Source organism: Lagenorhynchus albirostris, chromosome 17, assembly GCF_949774975.1.
Source record: "Lagenorhynchus albirostris chromosome 17, mLagAlb1.1, whole genome shotgun sequence".
In the NCBI taxonomy this organism is placed as follows: Eukaryota; Metazoa; Chordata; class Mammalia; order Artiodactyla; family Delphinidae; genus Lagenorhynchus; species Lagenorhynchus albirostris.
In genome coordinates, this window is record NC_083111.1 from 10,359,467 (window position 1) to 10,373,588 (window position 14,122).

Consider the following 14,122-nt stretch of genomic DNA (forward strand, 5'->3'; position numbering starts at 1 on the left):
GTTCTTACGCAGTTGATTTTTAGACCTAAGTACAATAATTTGAATTCTTATTAAATTTCCCTTTCAATCCTTTCAACTCCTGTTGCTGCCATTCATTATATTATCTAGCCCTCTTTGTTTTGTGCTGAGCTGAAAATGTGACAAACATCCAAATTAGTATTTTTCACTTTTTAACCAATGTCTCCTTATGTTACATATAAAAATCTCACTACCTGATTTCTGGTGTACGCTTTGTGGGAGATACCTCTCTCTCCTCCCCCAGTTAGAAATTTCTAACATGAAGTAGAATTTTACCTCCTGTATATCCCCACTGGAAGAGAGGATTTTGTTAAACTTTACTACTGCTGTCTAAATTATAGACACTTTTAATTGTTCAAATACACAATTATTTTATAATATTGAATGAGCTTTTTCAAAATAACACCCGCAGTTGTGACAAATACATCACACTAAGATGTTAATAGTAAGGCAAACTGTGTGTGTGTGTGTGTGAGGGGGGATATACTGGAACTCTCTTTGTAACTTTTCTGTAAAACTATTCTAAATAAAAAGTTTATTTAAAAAAACCCTCAAAATTCTGATGTGAACCTCTAGCCCGAACCTCACCCTCAAACCCAACTGCATTTGAGAATTCGTGATATATATCCTTGTAAAATATAATGGGCAAGGTCTCTGGTACATTTCTAGGGCATTTTCCCCTGAGTTGACAACATTTATACGTTAGCGCTGAAGTTAGGTAGAGCCAGCATCAATTTCCGGCTCTGCCACTATCTAGTTGTATGATTTGGGTTGGTTAACTAATCTTTCTGCACCTTGTTACGCAACAATTAAATGAAGATAATAATACTTGAGGATTAGATAAGCTATACTTGTACTTACATAAATATATATACATATAAGCTAGTACTTGATCATTAAATAAGCTAATAAAAGCCTGATACATAGTAAAATAATAATTATGAATATTATCATAATGTCTCATCCTGAAATTAAGAATACAGTTAACACTATACCATCTAGCCCACATTTTCTGATCTAATCATGTGCATATCACAGCTGGCATTGATGAATCAAGATACAAAGAACTCCTCTCCCCTCTCTGTTTGGACAATGAAAAAAGACTCAAAAAATTCTGGTATCAGATAGGTTTGAGGGGAAAAGCGTGAGTGTGGCCAGAAAACCCAAGTTAAAATCCTGCTTCTCTCCTTTACCTCCATGACCTTATTAGCCAAGTTATTTAGCACCCTGAGAATTTTCTCATCTGTAAAAATGACAAAATAATAGTTCCCCCAGTCCCCCAGTATCTTAAAGAAGATCATATGAAACAATAAAAGTCCATAAAATTGCTTTGAAATATTGAAGTCATGAATATATTTAACATGAACTATGTCTAATGATAATACCAGCTTGGTTCGTAAGTAATTGAAAATAAAGAAAACAACATAAACGTCATAGGGATGCCACTGAGGTTAAACATCATCTTGGTGATAACAATAGACAACATTTACTGAACCCATACTTTTTAAGTTATTTAAATACATTTTTCAGGTAAATCTTGAAGTAAGAAGTAGTACTCAATGAGCTTATTTGTTATCCATTTATCAAAACTTCAATTTTGAGAACTTTCTCTTCTCACATTATCTTTTTCTCTTATATTCTCTCTGAATCAACTTTTCTACTTTTCTTTTTCCTGTATTGGAAACCTGTAGTTCTAAGTCCTACCTCTACCCCAGGTTCTTCTTTCCGGGAAAACAAAAACATTCTTACTTTTCTTTTAGTTTCTCAAACTTTCATTCTATCAGCAACTTTTCCTATGGAAATTTAGGCCCCAAGTAACAGTTCTCTGAACCTCACTGTATATACTGTCTTATTCTAAATTTATATCTAATTGTAGAGACCTTTACTAAACACTGATATTGCATTTTAGTGAGGACCTGGTACGCAGAATCTTTATAACAAGTTCCATATCTAAAACAATATAGTCGTGTTTTTCTTTATCTAAAAGAAACGGGTAGAATGGTTGTAAAGAAAGATGGAAAAAAGCATAAATCCGTCACAGCCTCTTGCAACGGATGACTGCTTTGAATTGCGTTAACAGGCTTGATATTTAAAAGCCCTCTTGATGCTACACGTTTTAAGTTTTGCCGATGTTGTGTGAATACTGATGTCAGAGTAAACCTGACACACGCGAGGCCTGTAGGATTGGGCCACGAGTGTCAATAATATGTGCACGATGATCACATCACGATAAGCCTATGCCCCCTCGGGCTCTGTCTTCAAGGATCACTCTAACCAAGAGAAATCATTTTTGTTTAGGAATAACATACTGGTTTCTACAGCATTCTAACTTTCCTTTCCAACTTCGCTTTATTATCGATGCGCGAGGACATGCAAAATCTCTGTAAAAAAAACTCCTTTCCCTTTGTTTGCTCTACCAATATCAAAATTCTCCTTCCTGGTTTAAAAAAAAATGCAGCATTCCTTTCATCCTTGTGAACTTTTTTCTTATAATAATAAAAATTCAAGATATCTTTCTTTAAAGAAATTGTACTTAGAATACATAGAACTCTTTCTTTAAGGAGATGAGATGCACATACACTCATCCCATGCAGTGCACTGTACACATTTAATTCTGTAAATCTTGCCTTTCCTCATATAGTTCATACCCTTTTGATAGAAATACGATAGAGCTATGACTAGATGCAGAGGTTATCTGTTGTGAGTCTGATTCATATAAAAATTTGCTTCAATCTGCATTGAAGATGCAATCTGATAGACATTGCTTCAAACTGTCTATCTGGAGAAAGAAAAAAAGTGGACCCTATTATCTAGAAGATTCAATTCTCGTAATGAACAACACTGGCCTCTGCTGGTACCCGAGGTTGTGATGAACGGGGTCTACCTTCTAGATTGCTGAAGGTGCTTCCTGTACTCAGGTGTATCTCCAGGCACTTGGGATTGGTGATGGTCATTTGTTGATGATAAGTGAGCTGTAAATGTCTGAGGGCTCCTGGATGAAAATCTCTACTCTAGTGATGGACTTAAATGGACCCGGATTACGGCTCTGGAACCTGCCATTTCTTCAGCTTGAATAAATTTAAACGTGTCTGCTTTAATACCACAATTTTAAAATGGTCTTTTCTTTCAATAGTGAGGAGTTAAGAGTAAAAAGAGAGTTGATGAATTTCAACTAAATTTTAAGAGTTTATAACTGTGTTCTGAATACAAACACATATTCCTTAAAGTTTATTTGCTTTACGTCCCTGTATACAGTATCTGACTCATAAAATGCAATTGAAATTACTTGAATAAATGGGAGATGAAACCTTGATATTCACAGGAACCATAAATCTTCTACCCAGAAAATACTGCGTGTCTACGTGAAAGCAACTACCCAGAACTTTATGCAAAGTTTGTGCATTTGGTCCCCAGTCATTCTGAAAAGCAAAATAAAATAATATTTGTATTTTAATAATGCTGGGATTATTTTCCTTCTCCAAGCAAATATAAAATTACTTTGATAATGCACTTTGTTCTACAGCGGAAACTAACACAACACTGTAAAGCAATTATACAATAAAATAAATAAAATTACTTTGATAACGTATGCTAAAAACGGCACGACTGAACAAGCTAGCCAACTGTCACTACAAGGCAAGCTTCCTGCTACTGCCTTTGATGGGTCTTATCCTAACCAGTGGGAACAACCTCCGGAACACTTGGGGCCATTCTTCTTCATGTCAGCTGGTGGTCAACACTGATCAAGACCTGTAGGGCCTTTGCTCCCAGAAGTTCCCATCAAAGAACCTGGAACATATTTAAAAGGGAGAAAATTGAGGCCAACATGGGCTAAGATACTTGCCTACATTGTCAAATGAGGGGAGCAACAGAGATATATAAAGACTTGCTCCTGCATTTGTCCAAAGGGCCCTGGAATAGTGTATAGTAAAAGAAACCACAGGATGAAACGTCAACACAGACAAAGCAGAGAATAACTTGTTGGACTGGAATTTAACTTTGGGAATTAAAATTCATTCACATAATGAGAGTCGTCTTATCAAAACCAGAAAAGGCGAATCCACTGTTATCAAAAGCGCACTGTTACAGGCACACAGGCCTACATTGAAAAAGAAAAGTAACTTAGTCACTTCTGACCTCAAACGTATTTGAAATAGTGACCATGCATATCTCATGAACCAGTGACTATTTTATAAAATATTGACATTTCACATGAAGTAATTTGTAGCTGTGGCTTTTTCTTTTCCCTCCCTCACTCCCTCCCTTTCTTCCCTCCTTTTTTTTTTTCTTCCCCAAGTGTGTTTAAATCATGAACTTCCAGTGGAAATCACTCTTACTACATTTTTGCGAATCATACGCTGCAAACTGTATAATACATCTTAATCTCTGCCTGAAAATATAGACACAATTTGAGGGAAGAATAAGTGTGTTTTGCACACAAGTTGTCTGTCTGAAATACTTTCTTTTTTAATCCCGAATACCTTTCTTGTTAAGATAGCCCAGCATCGTTTGGAAAGCATTAACACACTAACAGATGCTCAGAGTCTAGTGACTTAATAGGCATAAACCTTTTTTTTTCAAATAATTGCAAAGCTTTGGTTTAGCCTTTTGCATACCTTACATAGTTAATTACCTAGGCCTTAATGTTTACATGCAATGAGAGTATCTACAGCTATAAACTACATAATTTATAATTGATGTAAATGGGTGTTATTATGTCAATTAGGCAGCTGTGTCCTCCACCTCTTGGTAAACAGCTTTGAGTGATAAACTGACTTTGCAGAGAGGTACCTTCTTTTCTTCATAACAGATAAAAATAAATTACCAAGGTAGACCAGGCTGTCCAATTGTTCTCTGGTGAGGTGGATGGAAAATCCAGGCCCTTTCTTTTGACCTGTTGACTGCAGCAAATGGTCAATTTCGTCACGCAGCACTGCCATAGCTTCTGGGTGCCGTAGAAGGTAATACATCGTCCAGAACATAGTTGGAACAGTGTTTGACACAGAGGCCCAGAGCAAGCCTAAATGATGTGCTGGGAGAAAATAAGTGAAAAGGAAGATTAATAGCGTTTATTACACTGATTAGATTTGCAGTGTGCTAATTAAAAGATGTTAGGACACAGACCCAGCCAAGGATCAGTGCATGCTAATGAGGACCAATAGGCTTCTGAAGTCTAATTTTCTGCTTAATGAGAATAGTTTAAAATGTAATGTGTGTGTGGTGGGGGAGGGGAGGGGGGATGAGATAAGAGGAGTAAATGCAGCTTAGTTATACTCTTTCTCATTATCCCTGTTAAGTATCTTGCATTACCATCTCAGCAAAAAAAAAAAAAAAAAAAAAAAAAATCAATTATCACAAAGGGTTGTTTCAGAGTAAAACATTTTATCATTAGCCAATTAGAAAGAGCATAAAAATTCTCAAGGTCACCATTTTGTCTTTTTATTTCAAAGGTCTACTGTAAATTATTTTATTTTAGACAAGGCATCATTCAGAAGTTTCTTACCTCCTATTTCAGTGTCCTTGGGCGTATAGTATTTCTCCAGGATATCTTGCCTCATTTGAACAACTTCTGACCATCCTTGTAACTTGGCTAAGTTTTCTGTTGTCAACTGTTTTATAAGTTTCGTTCGAATAGACTTGATGTTTCCTAGAAGCTCAATGGGTATGCCTGATGCTAAATGTGTGAATTTGCCATCAAATTTAAAAAAATCATCTATTAACTCAGTCATGAATGTTTTCCTATCGCCAGCGAGAACATTTCCATGTATGGCTGTAAATGTCACCTCAAATATCACTGAGCTGCAGAATGTCAACAAATATTCCGTGTCCCAACTTGTGGTTTTTAAGAGCTGTGGTTCAAAAACTTGTTTTAGAGTCTGCATTGTGTTTTCCATCAGTGTGTCCAAATGCTTCCCTCGCAAAAGTTGATAGCTAGTATGAATCTTGTCGTTCAGGTCATGATATGTCATCATCTTTTTGACAGAAAATACTCTCATTAAGAATTTACTAGTAAACATTTGAAAGCTTAATTTTTGATTTTTTACCACTGACTGGTACTGGAAAGGGTCCAGGATAAACGTTATGTAATTTCCTAAAAGAAATAAATGAGAATATGAATTCATGTGGTAGTAAAACAAAACAAGATATCTGAAATTTGAGAATATCTTAATCAAAATTAGAAAGACCTTAATAACTCACATCTCAAAAGATGTAAAGTACAATAAAAATCTATTTGATTCAAAATTCCACTACATGTTTCCTTTTAAAATGGAAGATTGTGGGAAAACGCTAGAAGCTTGAAGTTAAATGTTCTGAAATTCTTAAAGACTTTCAAAAAGATAGTTTATTCTTCAAATTTTTATTTTAACAAACTACCAAGATATTTAAATTATCTTTTAAATAGTCTCAAAATTCATTACTTAAACACTTCTTATATTTTTCCCCAATAATACAATCAGAAAACAAACAAGCAACTCAAATTGGTAAGATGCTACTCCTTTACTGATCACTTACACTGCATAAAGAGCTTTTTCATACTTGGTGTTATCTTAGCTTTGATTGGGTACAATAATTTTAACTCAAATAAATGAAGATGTGGTACGAAGCAGGTACTCACAAATGAACATCTAATTTAACACTAACAACAAATCACAAACACCAAGGTTTTCATTTTATCGATGAGAAAATAGTAGCTCAGGGAGATTTAGTAACACGTCCCAACTCTCATATTGATTTGTGACCGAAAGAGGATTTCAAAACTAGAACCCATCCAATCACGCTTTCATCCATTCATTCATGCATGCATTCAACATTTATTGACATCCAGATACTTGGTGGGATCTCTTTCCTTTTGAGATAAAGATGTAAATGAACCATTGTATTGTTATGGACAGTAATAGAGCAGAGGTGGGAACACAATGTAAGGGCAACAGGAAGTGAAATATGCTTCGGTCTGCCTGGAGTTATCAACAAGGGTTCTTTGAGGAGGTGACATTTGGCATTTTCATATATCAGTCCAGACTTAGGGTACTGGTTAAAAATACAGATTCCTTCCTGATTCTGATTCAGAAGGGTTGAAGGTGGGACCTACAAGTCCCTCAAGTGATTTTATAAGAAGGCACATTGAGGAACAGAGTCATACTGTGGTCTGTCTCTCCAAACTGGCGCGGATCTTGGAGATTCCTAGTTGCAGCCTCTCCAGCATTTATCAGCTAAAGAAAGTCAGGAGAAGTTACGAGTCAAGATCATGCCACCATTTTTAGTGGCAGAGCCTAGACAAGAAGACAGTCCCCACGCACTGTTCTTTTCCTTAGCCGGTGCTGACTCCTTCTCACTGGAGGGCTGCTTTAAGACTCCTGCTAATTAGAGATAATATGTAGGCAGTATTCGATGCTAGCATTAATAAGTCTTCCCTTTCCAAGAACACACATGAAATTTCGACGATCCTACAACTTTAACACTTATTTGTCTTCTAGAAAACAGTAAATAATTAGACATGAAAGTTTGTCGAATCATCTATACTTAGCTCTTCACCTCATCATTCCTGTGTGTGTGTGTGTGTGTGTGTGTGCGTGAAGCTTTCTTAGATGAACAACTTCTCGCTTGTTATTTATAGTAACTCAAACAGCATCACAGAAATTAAATTCAATTTGGTACCAGATTTAGGATAAAGTTTTGAATAATTTTCAACCTAATCCTAGAAACAGGATACATGTTTTTTTGTTTTACAATTTTAAAACAGAGTTTAAGTTTTTAGTGTACATGAATAGATGTGCTATAATTCTTTTTCTAAAAATAAATCGTATGACTTGAATTGTACCCACTCTATTTCCCCTTAATTTCTTTAATAAGGTGGGCCAATCTAGGAGTGAGGGTAAAGCTAGAAGAGACTACTCATTCTGGTCAGACCCTAAAGCTGTATCTACAAAGTAAACTGGATTTTCTTTTCCCCCCCGGAGAAGAAAGAAAAAGGAATCAATTGGATTTGGGCATATTTTATGACACCTGCTTTACCATGGCAGCTTAATTAAATAAAACTGCCAGCATCTGCCTGACAAATAATTGAAAAAAGAGTGAATTCTCTTACTTTGCAAAAGATATAATTTTAGGCAAGGCTGTGCATTTTCACAGGTGGTGATTCATACTTTTCTCCTTTCACTAAACAAAAGGATTTTGCTTATAAATGTCTTTACAGAGTTATTTTAAATTAGTCAGTAAAATTCAGAGAATATATAAAAGGCTCAGTCTGTAAAACATAATTTCTAGAGAATATTTTGAATTTTTTTCTTACCCATTTTCTATATTCATCAAAATCTAAGTGGAAAGGCAAAACTATTCAGCCATGGCAACAGAAGCCACCGGCTATTGGCCTACTGAAGTAGAGGTTTCATGGACTTCACAGTTTTTATCCTGAATTCATCAAAACTACACACATATTCCCTCTCTCTCTCTTTCTCTATCTCACCTTAGGGGTAAGGATATGGGAAGAAACTATGAGGTTAATTTCAAATAAAAAACAGTAAAAGCTAAATGTAGAAAACTGTGTCTGGTTAGCAACCAATTTTAATATTTTTTTAATAAACAGTTTGTTGCATACAGGTTCTTTTAAAAAATCATTACTGATGAGTTTAAAGCAATTTGTAGATAAAATTCTCACTCTTTTCAAGACTCTTTACACTCCGGGATCTGTATTTTCTTTTTCTCATTCTTATTTTGATTTTCTTCAACATCAAGGCATTACGCTTTACCGACTGTCTTATCTGAATAAGATGTGGATTGCTGAGTAAGACCTTTTGATTTTCTGGATTTTACTTTTTGAGTGGGTTTGGAAGTACTAATAACACTGGAGATGCTAGCTGGCTTTCCAACTTTTAATCTTCAGTATAAACAATTTAAGCTAAGTTTTCCAAAATTAATATTAATTTAAACCATCTGTCCACCATCTGCTAACGTGAGACGCAAAACCAGAGTTTCTTTGTAATCTTTAATAAGACAGTTAGGAAAACACATATACATTCATAAAATGAATTTAAATTTCTTAACAAAGGAAATTTGAAAAGTTATTCTAAAAGCCATGGATTCTTGAGCAAAAATAACTTTTGTTCCAGTGTGGTTTTATGTAAATGAATGCCACGTGTCAACAGGCAAGTTGCCTAGTTCACAAAGATCACAAGATAGAAACAATATCCTTTGCTGTGTTTTCAGAAGGGAGAAGAAAGCTATCAGCAGCTGATGTGATACATTGATTTAAAGAATTTCAGAGTTTGCATTCGTCTAAAATATAAATATGAAAACGAGGTTCACTTTTGCAAAAAAGTATACGTATATATAAAACCATCCTTTTGAGCAGTAAATTTGAAATGGGGTCAAAATTTTTAATGTATTCTTTACCAATAATTTCATTGTCTTCCTTTTTTAGGAGCTGGCTGGGCCTTAAGATATTAACCCCAGCATTCCTGAATAACCTACATACGATGGTTTACTAACTCAACAGCCTTTTCACTTCCTTCAAAATTACTTCTTTTAGGAAGGTGAAGCTACGTGATGCCAAGTATGTCACTAAATGTTAAAAAAAAAAAACACATCATTCACTTTGATGTCTTATACACAAGAAGTTTGACATCTGGGTCATTATAACCTGAATTTTGATGCTTTCATTTCAGATATTTGGTGCAGAAACACATCCAAGAGAATTCAGAACAACTATTTGACTATTTGAAATAGAAATGCCCAGTCAAGAAATATGAGATAAATTGGAATTTTAAAGAAATTTTCCATAACTATAACCTTTTGATCTCCATGTTTAGCTGGCTCTTCAATAGACGTTTTTTAAATGTCAAGCTGAAAATATTCATCGGAAGAGTGGACTGTGAACCAACTTTTTATTTTATGAGGATGACCACGTTATCCTCCCCCTCTTATCAGCGAGATTTCGCTAGCTGTTGACAGTGATGTACAGTGGTGCTTCGCTGGGGTGACATCTAGGGAAAACGATTCCGCTGCACCACCACACAAAACCAATTAGAGAACTATTTTCTGCGACAGGTCATGAATTTACGTGGTTTCTCATGAAAAGATGTACCTTTTAATTTCTTTATTAAGATGACATCCACGTCCCTTGAGACTTTTGGGGATGACAATCATTTGCTCATCACGCAAGAAACATACACGCACTGAACTCACATCATGGGACAACGGTGGGAGACGCTGTTCCTCATTCACATTTTCCAAATGAGCTATTTTGCAAACTGATCATTAGAACCACATACATAATAAGGATTTTTGACAGGAATTTATTCAAACTCTAGGAAGAAGCTAAAGGGAAGTAGCAGTTCGTATTCAACTATGGCTGTCTACTGTTGAGTTTAAAAAGATAGCCATGGCCAAATTATTTAGACATGAGAAATTCAGCAAGCTTCTCAGTATCTAAGATGAAGATAACAAGTGAAACTGGTTTTCTGTTTGTTTTCTTTTTTCTTCTTTAACATCTTTATTGGAGTATAATTGCTTTACAATGGTGTGTTAGTTTCTGCTTTATAACAAAGTGAATCAGCTATACATATACATATATCCCCATATCTCCTCCCTCTTGCGTCTCCCTCCCACCCCCCCCCATCCCACCCCTCTAGGTGGTCACAAAGCACCGAGCTGATCTCCCTGTGCTATGCAGCTGCTTCCCACTAGCTATCTATTTTACGTTTGGTACTATCTATAAGTCCAGGCCACTCTCTCACTTCGTCCCAGCTTACACTTCCCCCTCCCCGTGTCCCCAAGTCCATTCTCTACGTCTGTGTCTTTACTCTTGTCCTGCCCCTAGGTTTTTCAGAACCTTTTTTTTTTTTAGATTCCATACATATGTGTTAGCATACGGTATTTGTTTTTCTCTTTCTGACTTACTTCACTTTGTATGACAGACTCTAGATCCATCCACCTTACTACAAATAACTCAATTTCGCTTCTTTTTATGGCTGAGTAATATTCCATTGTATATATGTGCCACATCTTCTTTATCCATTCATCTGTCGATGTACACTTAGCTTGCTTCCATGTCCTGGCTATTGTAAATAGAGCTGCAATGAACATTGTGGTACATGTCTCTTTTTGAATTATGGTTTTCTCAGGGTATATGCCCAGTAGTGGGATTGCTGGGTCATCCCATTCTTCTTTAGATTCTTTTCCCACATAGGTTATTACAGAATAATTAGTAGAGTTCCCTGTACTATACAGTAGGTCCTTGTTGATTATCTATTTTATATATAGTAGTGTATATATATTAATCCCAAACTCCTAATTTATTTCCCCCCAAGAGTGACTTTTTTAAGTGAAGAATACAGTTTTGTATTATGAAGCCAAAAGCTCACTTAGAATAGAAGCCCCAGCTATGGCCTTGATTTGTATTATAGTAAGTATTTCATCAGCTCTAAGGTACTGGGAATTTCCTTATCAAATATTTGTTGTGAATCAATCAGTGCTGAGCTCTGAACTAAATGTTGGCAGTGAAGAAGTTAGAAAATAATGAAGGGAAATAGACAAGTGAATTAGCAATACACTCACAATTTATTAAATGCCATGACAGAAGTTATACTAGGAGTAATTGGAGCCTGGAGAAGAGGCATCAAACACACCATGGGGAGGGAAATGGTCAGTGAAGGACTTGGGGAGGAAGCGATACATGACGATGGCCTCAAAAGATGCGTCCATGTCAGTCATCTTTCAAGGATGACTGAGAAACAGAAGAACAGCATTCTGGCAGAAAGAACCACAACAGAAAAAAGCAGCACAAAAGGACATGGTATATGAGGAGGAAATTCCAACAATTTGGTGTGTTCATGGTGCACTATAGTAGCAAGAGACAGGGCTGGAGAGGTAGGAGGAGCCTTGACCCTGAAGAGCCTCATGAGGATCACCACATACACTACAATGTCTCTGTTTCTAAGACACGTGATTTTTTTCCCATTTCAATTCTTCTGAAATCAGAGTGCACATAATTACTGTTGGAAGAGACTTGCCAGTTGCCAGCCAAGGGAGTAAGATGCAATGAAACAAATACTACCTATTCATGTGAGAAACTGACCATTTCATCCAGTTGGATCATTTTTTTTCCTCCCAATGACATGGAAATGGTAGCACAAAAGTGAAGTTGCTCTATGTACAAAAGGTTGCTTCAGATACTTGGCAACATAATTACAGTACGAAGAAATTATCTAAATTCTTTAGGAATAGAACATAAAATTCCAAGGACTGTTAGAGAAAGATAAAGGGGGTTGAGCAAAGAAAGAGGCACGTGTAAATAGGACTCAGATAAGGAATGCTCAGCATCGGTGGAAGACCCAGGAGGTACAGTGTCAGACAGTGAAGGAACAGAGTGTTCTGAGAAGGAATGAGGGATCAGCTTTGTCCACCAGCTAGAGAGGTCCAGGCAGGCGATGGCCCATTAATGACCTCAGCAAGGCAGAAAGCTGGTTACAGCTAGGAGGTCTCTGGGAGCTAAACAACCGGGGGCAGCAAAGGTAGGTAACTCTCTTTAAAAATCTAGATGCAAAAGAGAAAAAACAGAAGTGAAAAGTTAACTAGAAGGAAAATACAGGAAAGATTAAGCATGGTTAGAAGCTTAGGGTAAGGACCCAAGAGAGAAAATAATGAAGATACATATATGGGAGGAAGAAATAATGTAATGCCAGCCCAGAGGAGACAGTAAGCGTCACGGGGACAGGTAAATGGATTGTCTTGAACATTCTCTGAAACTGGAGCAGAGGTGGTAAGGATAACTGTGAAACATTTGATAGATACGTGGGGATTTGAGTGAGAGCATACCTGATGTCTTCAATTTTCTTGGGAAGGAAAGTGAACTGTGTTACAGAGACCAGTAAGAGGTGGAGAGCTAGAACACAGCTTTCCTGCCCTCCACCTGCACACCCAACCAGAAGTCAGAGGGCAAAGGCGTGGAGATGATCTACTGTGTAGAGATTAGCCTTCTGGGACAGGGCAGAGACAAGTGAAGAAAAGGAATGCCTAGCCCAGGTGATAAGCTGACGTGGAAGACTGTATGCAAACATGGCCACGATAAACTTCTTCTCTCTTTCTACATGGGCTCCTTTGCAATGTGACTCTGCCACTCTGCCCAGGAAGAAGTGGAAATCTATTTTCCTAGCCTTGAACCTGGGTTGGCCCGTGACTTGCTTGTACTAAGTCTGGAAGTGAGGTTCTGTAACATGTGAGCCAAGGCCTCAGGAGGCCTTACAGATTTTCCTCTCACCCTCTTGAAATACTAGCTGCCACATAAGGACATCTTCTTGAGGACGAAACATCATGTGGAGAAGGAGGCCCAGCCAGGCATGTGATGAGGCCATCTTGGGCCATTTAAGCCCCAGTCAATCAGCCAGATGACTCAAGCCACACAGGTGACCCGGGCCAGACCAGCTGTTGTTTTGAGGCATGACATTTGGGAGAGGTTTGTTAGGTGGCCAGAGATATAGCTGCTACAGCTGGAGAGCATGGGCCTTCAAGGAGGATGAGCTGAGCACATTCCAGCTTCTCAGCTCCCAGTGATGTTGGGTTACGTAGTGATGCTGCTGTGTGCTTTTTCCTTGTTTTGTAAACATTTTATTGAAGTTAGAACCATAACAGATATATTTGTTTTCACCAGCAGGATTATTACTTTATTTACCTCTGTGCTAATGAAAGCTGTGGAACATTCCTAGACCCACACTGCTCTCTGTGCACTGAACCATAACAAATACTTTTAAATTAAAAATATATTCTAGATCCATGGCTGTTAGGGGCTCAGGGGGAGGGGAAGAGGAATGAATATGTGGAACACAGGGGATTTTTTAGACCAGTGAAACTATTCTGTGTGATACTGTAATGGAAGATACCTGACATGTTGCATTGGTTAAAACCCAAGGAACTGGACAACGCAAAGAGTGGGCTCTAGTGTAAACCACAGACTTTTTTTAAAAATATATTTGTTTGTTTTATTTATTTATTTTTGGCTGCGTTGGGTCTTTGTTGCTGCGAGCGGGATTTCTCTAGTTGCGGCGAGCGGGGGCTGCTCTGTTGCGGTGCACGGGCTTCTCACTGCAGTGGCTTCTCTTGTTGCAGAGCA

At 37.2% G+C, this 14,122-nt stretch overlaps 1 protein-coding gene across 2 annotated transcripts in view; it reads right to left on the bottom strand.

The window, feature by feature from the left end:
- Positions 1-14,122, bottom strand: part of LOC132508227 (cytochrome P450 7B1) — a 183,488-nt gene that overhangs the window by 13,242 nt on the left and 156,124 nt on the right. For both annotated transcript variants that reach the window (XM_060128227.1, XM_060128228.1), the window contains exons 3-4: positions 5,522-6,109; positions 4,844-5,050 (exon numbers count right to left, since the gene is read on the bottom strand). In XM_060128227.1, the coding sequence (XP_059984210.1) occupies positions 4,844-5,050; positions 5,522-6,109 (795 nt within the window). The remainder of the gene's footprint in view (positions 1-4,843; positions 5,051-5,521; positions 6,110-14,122) is intronic.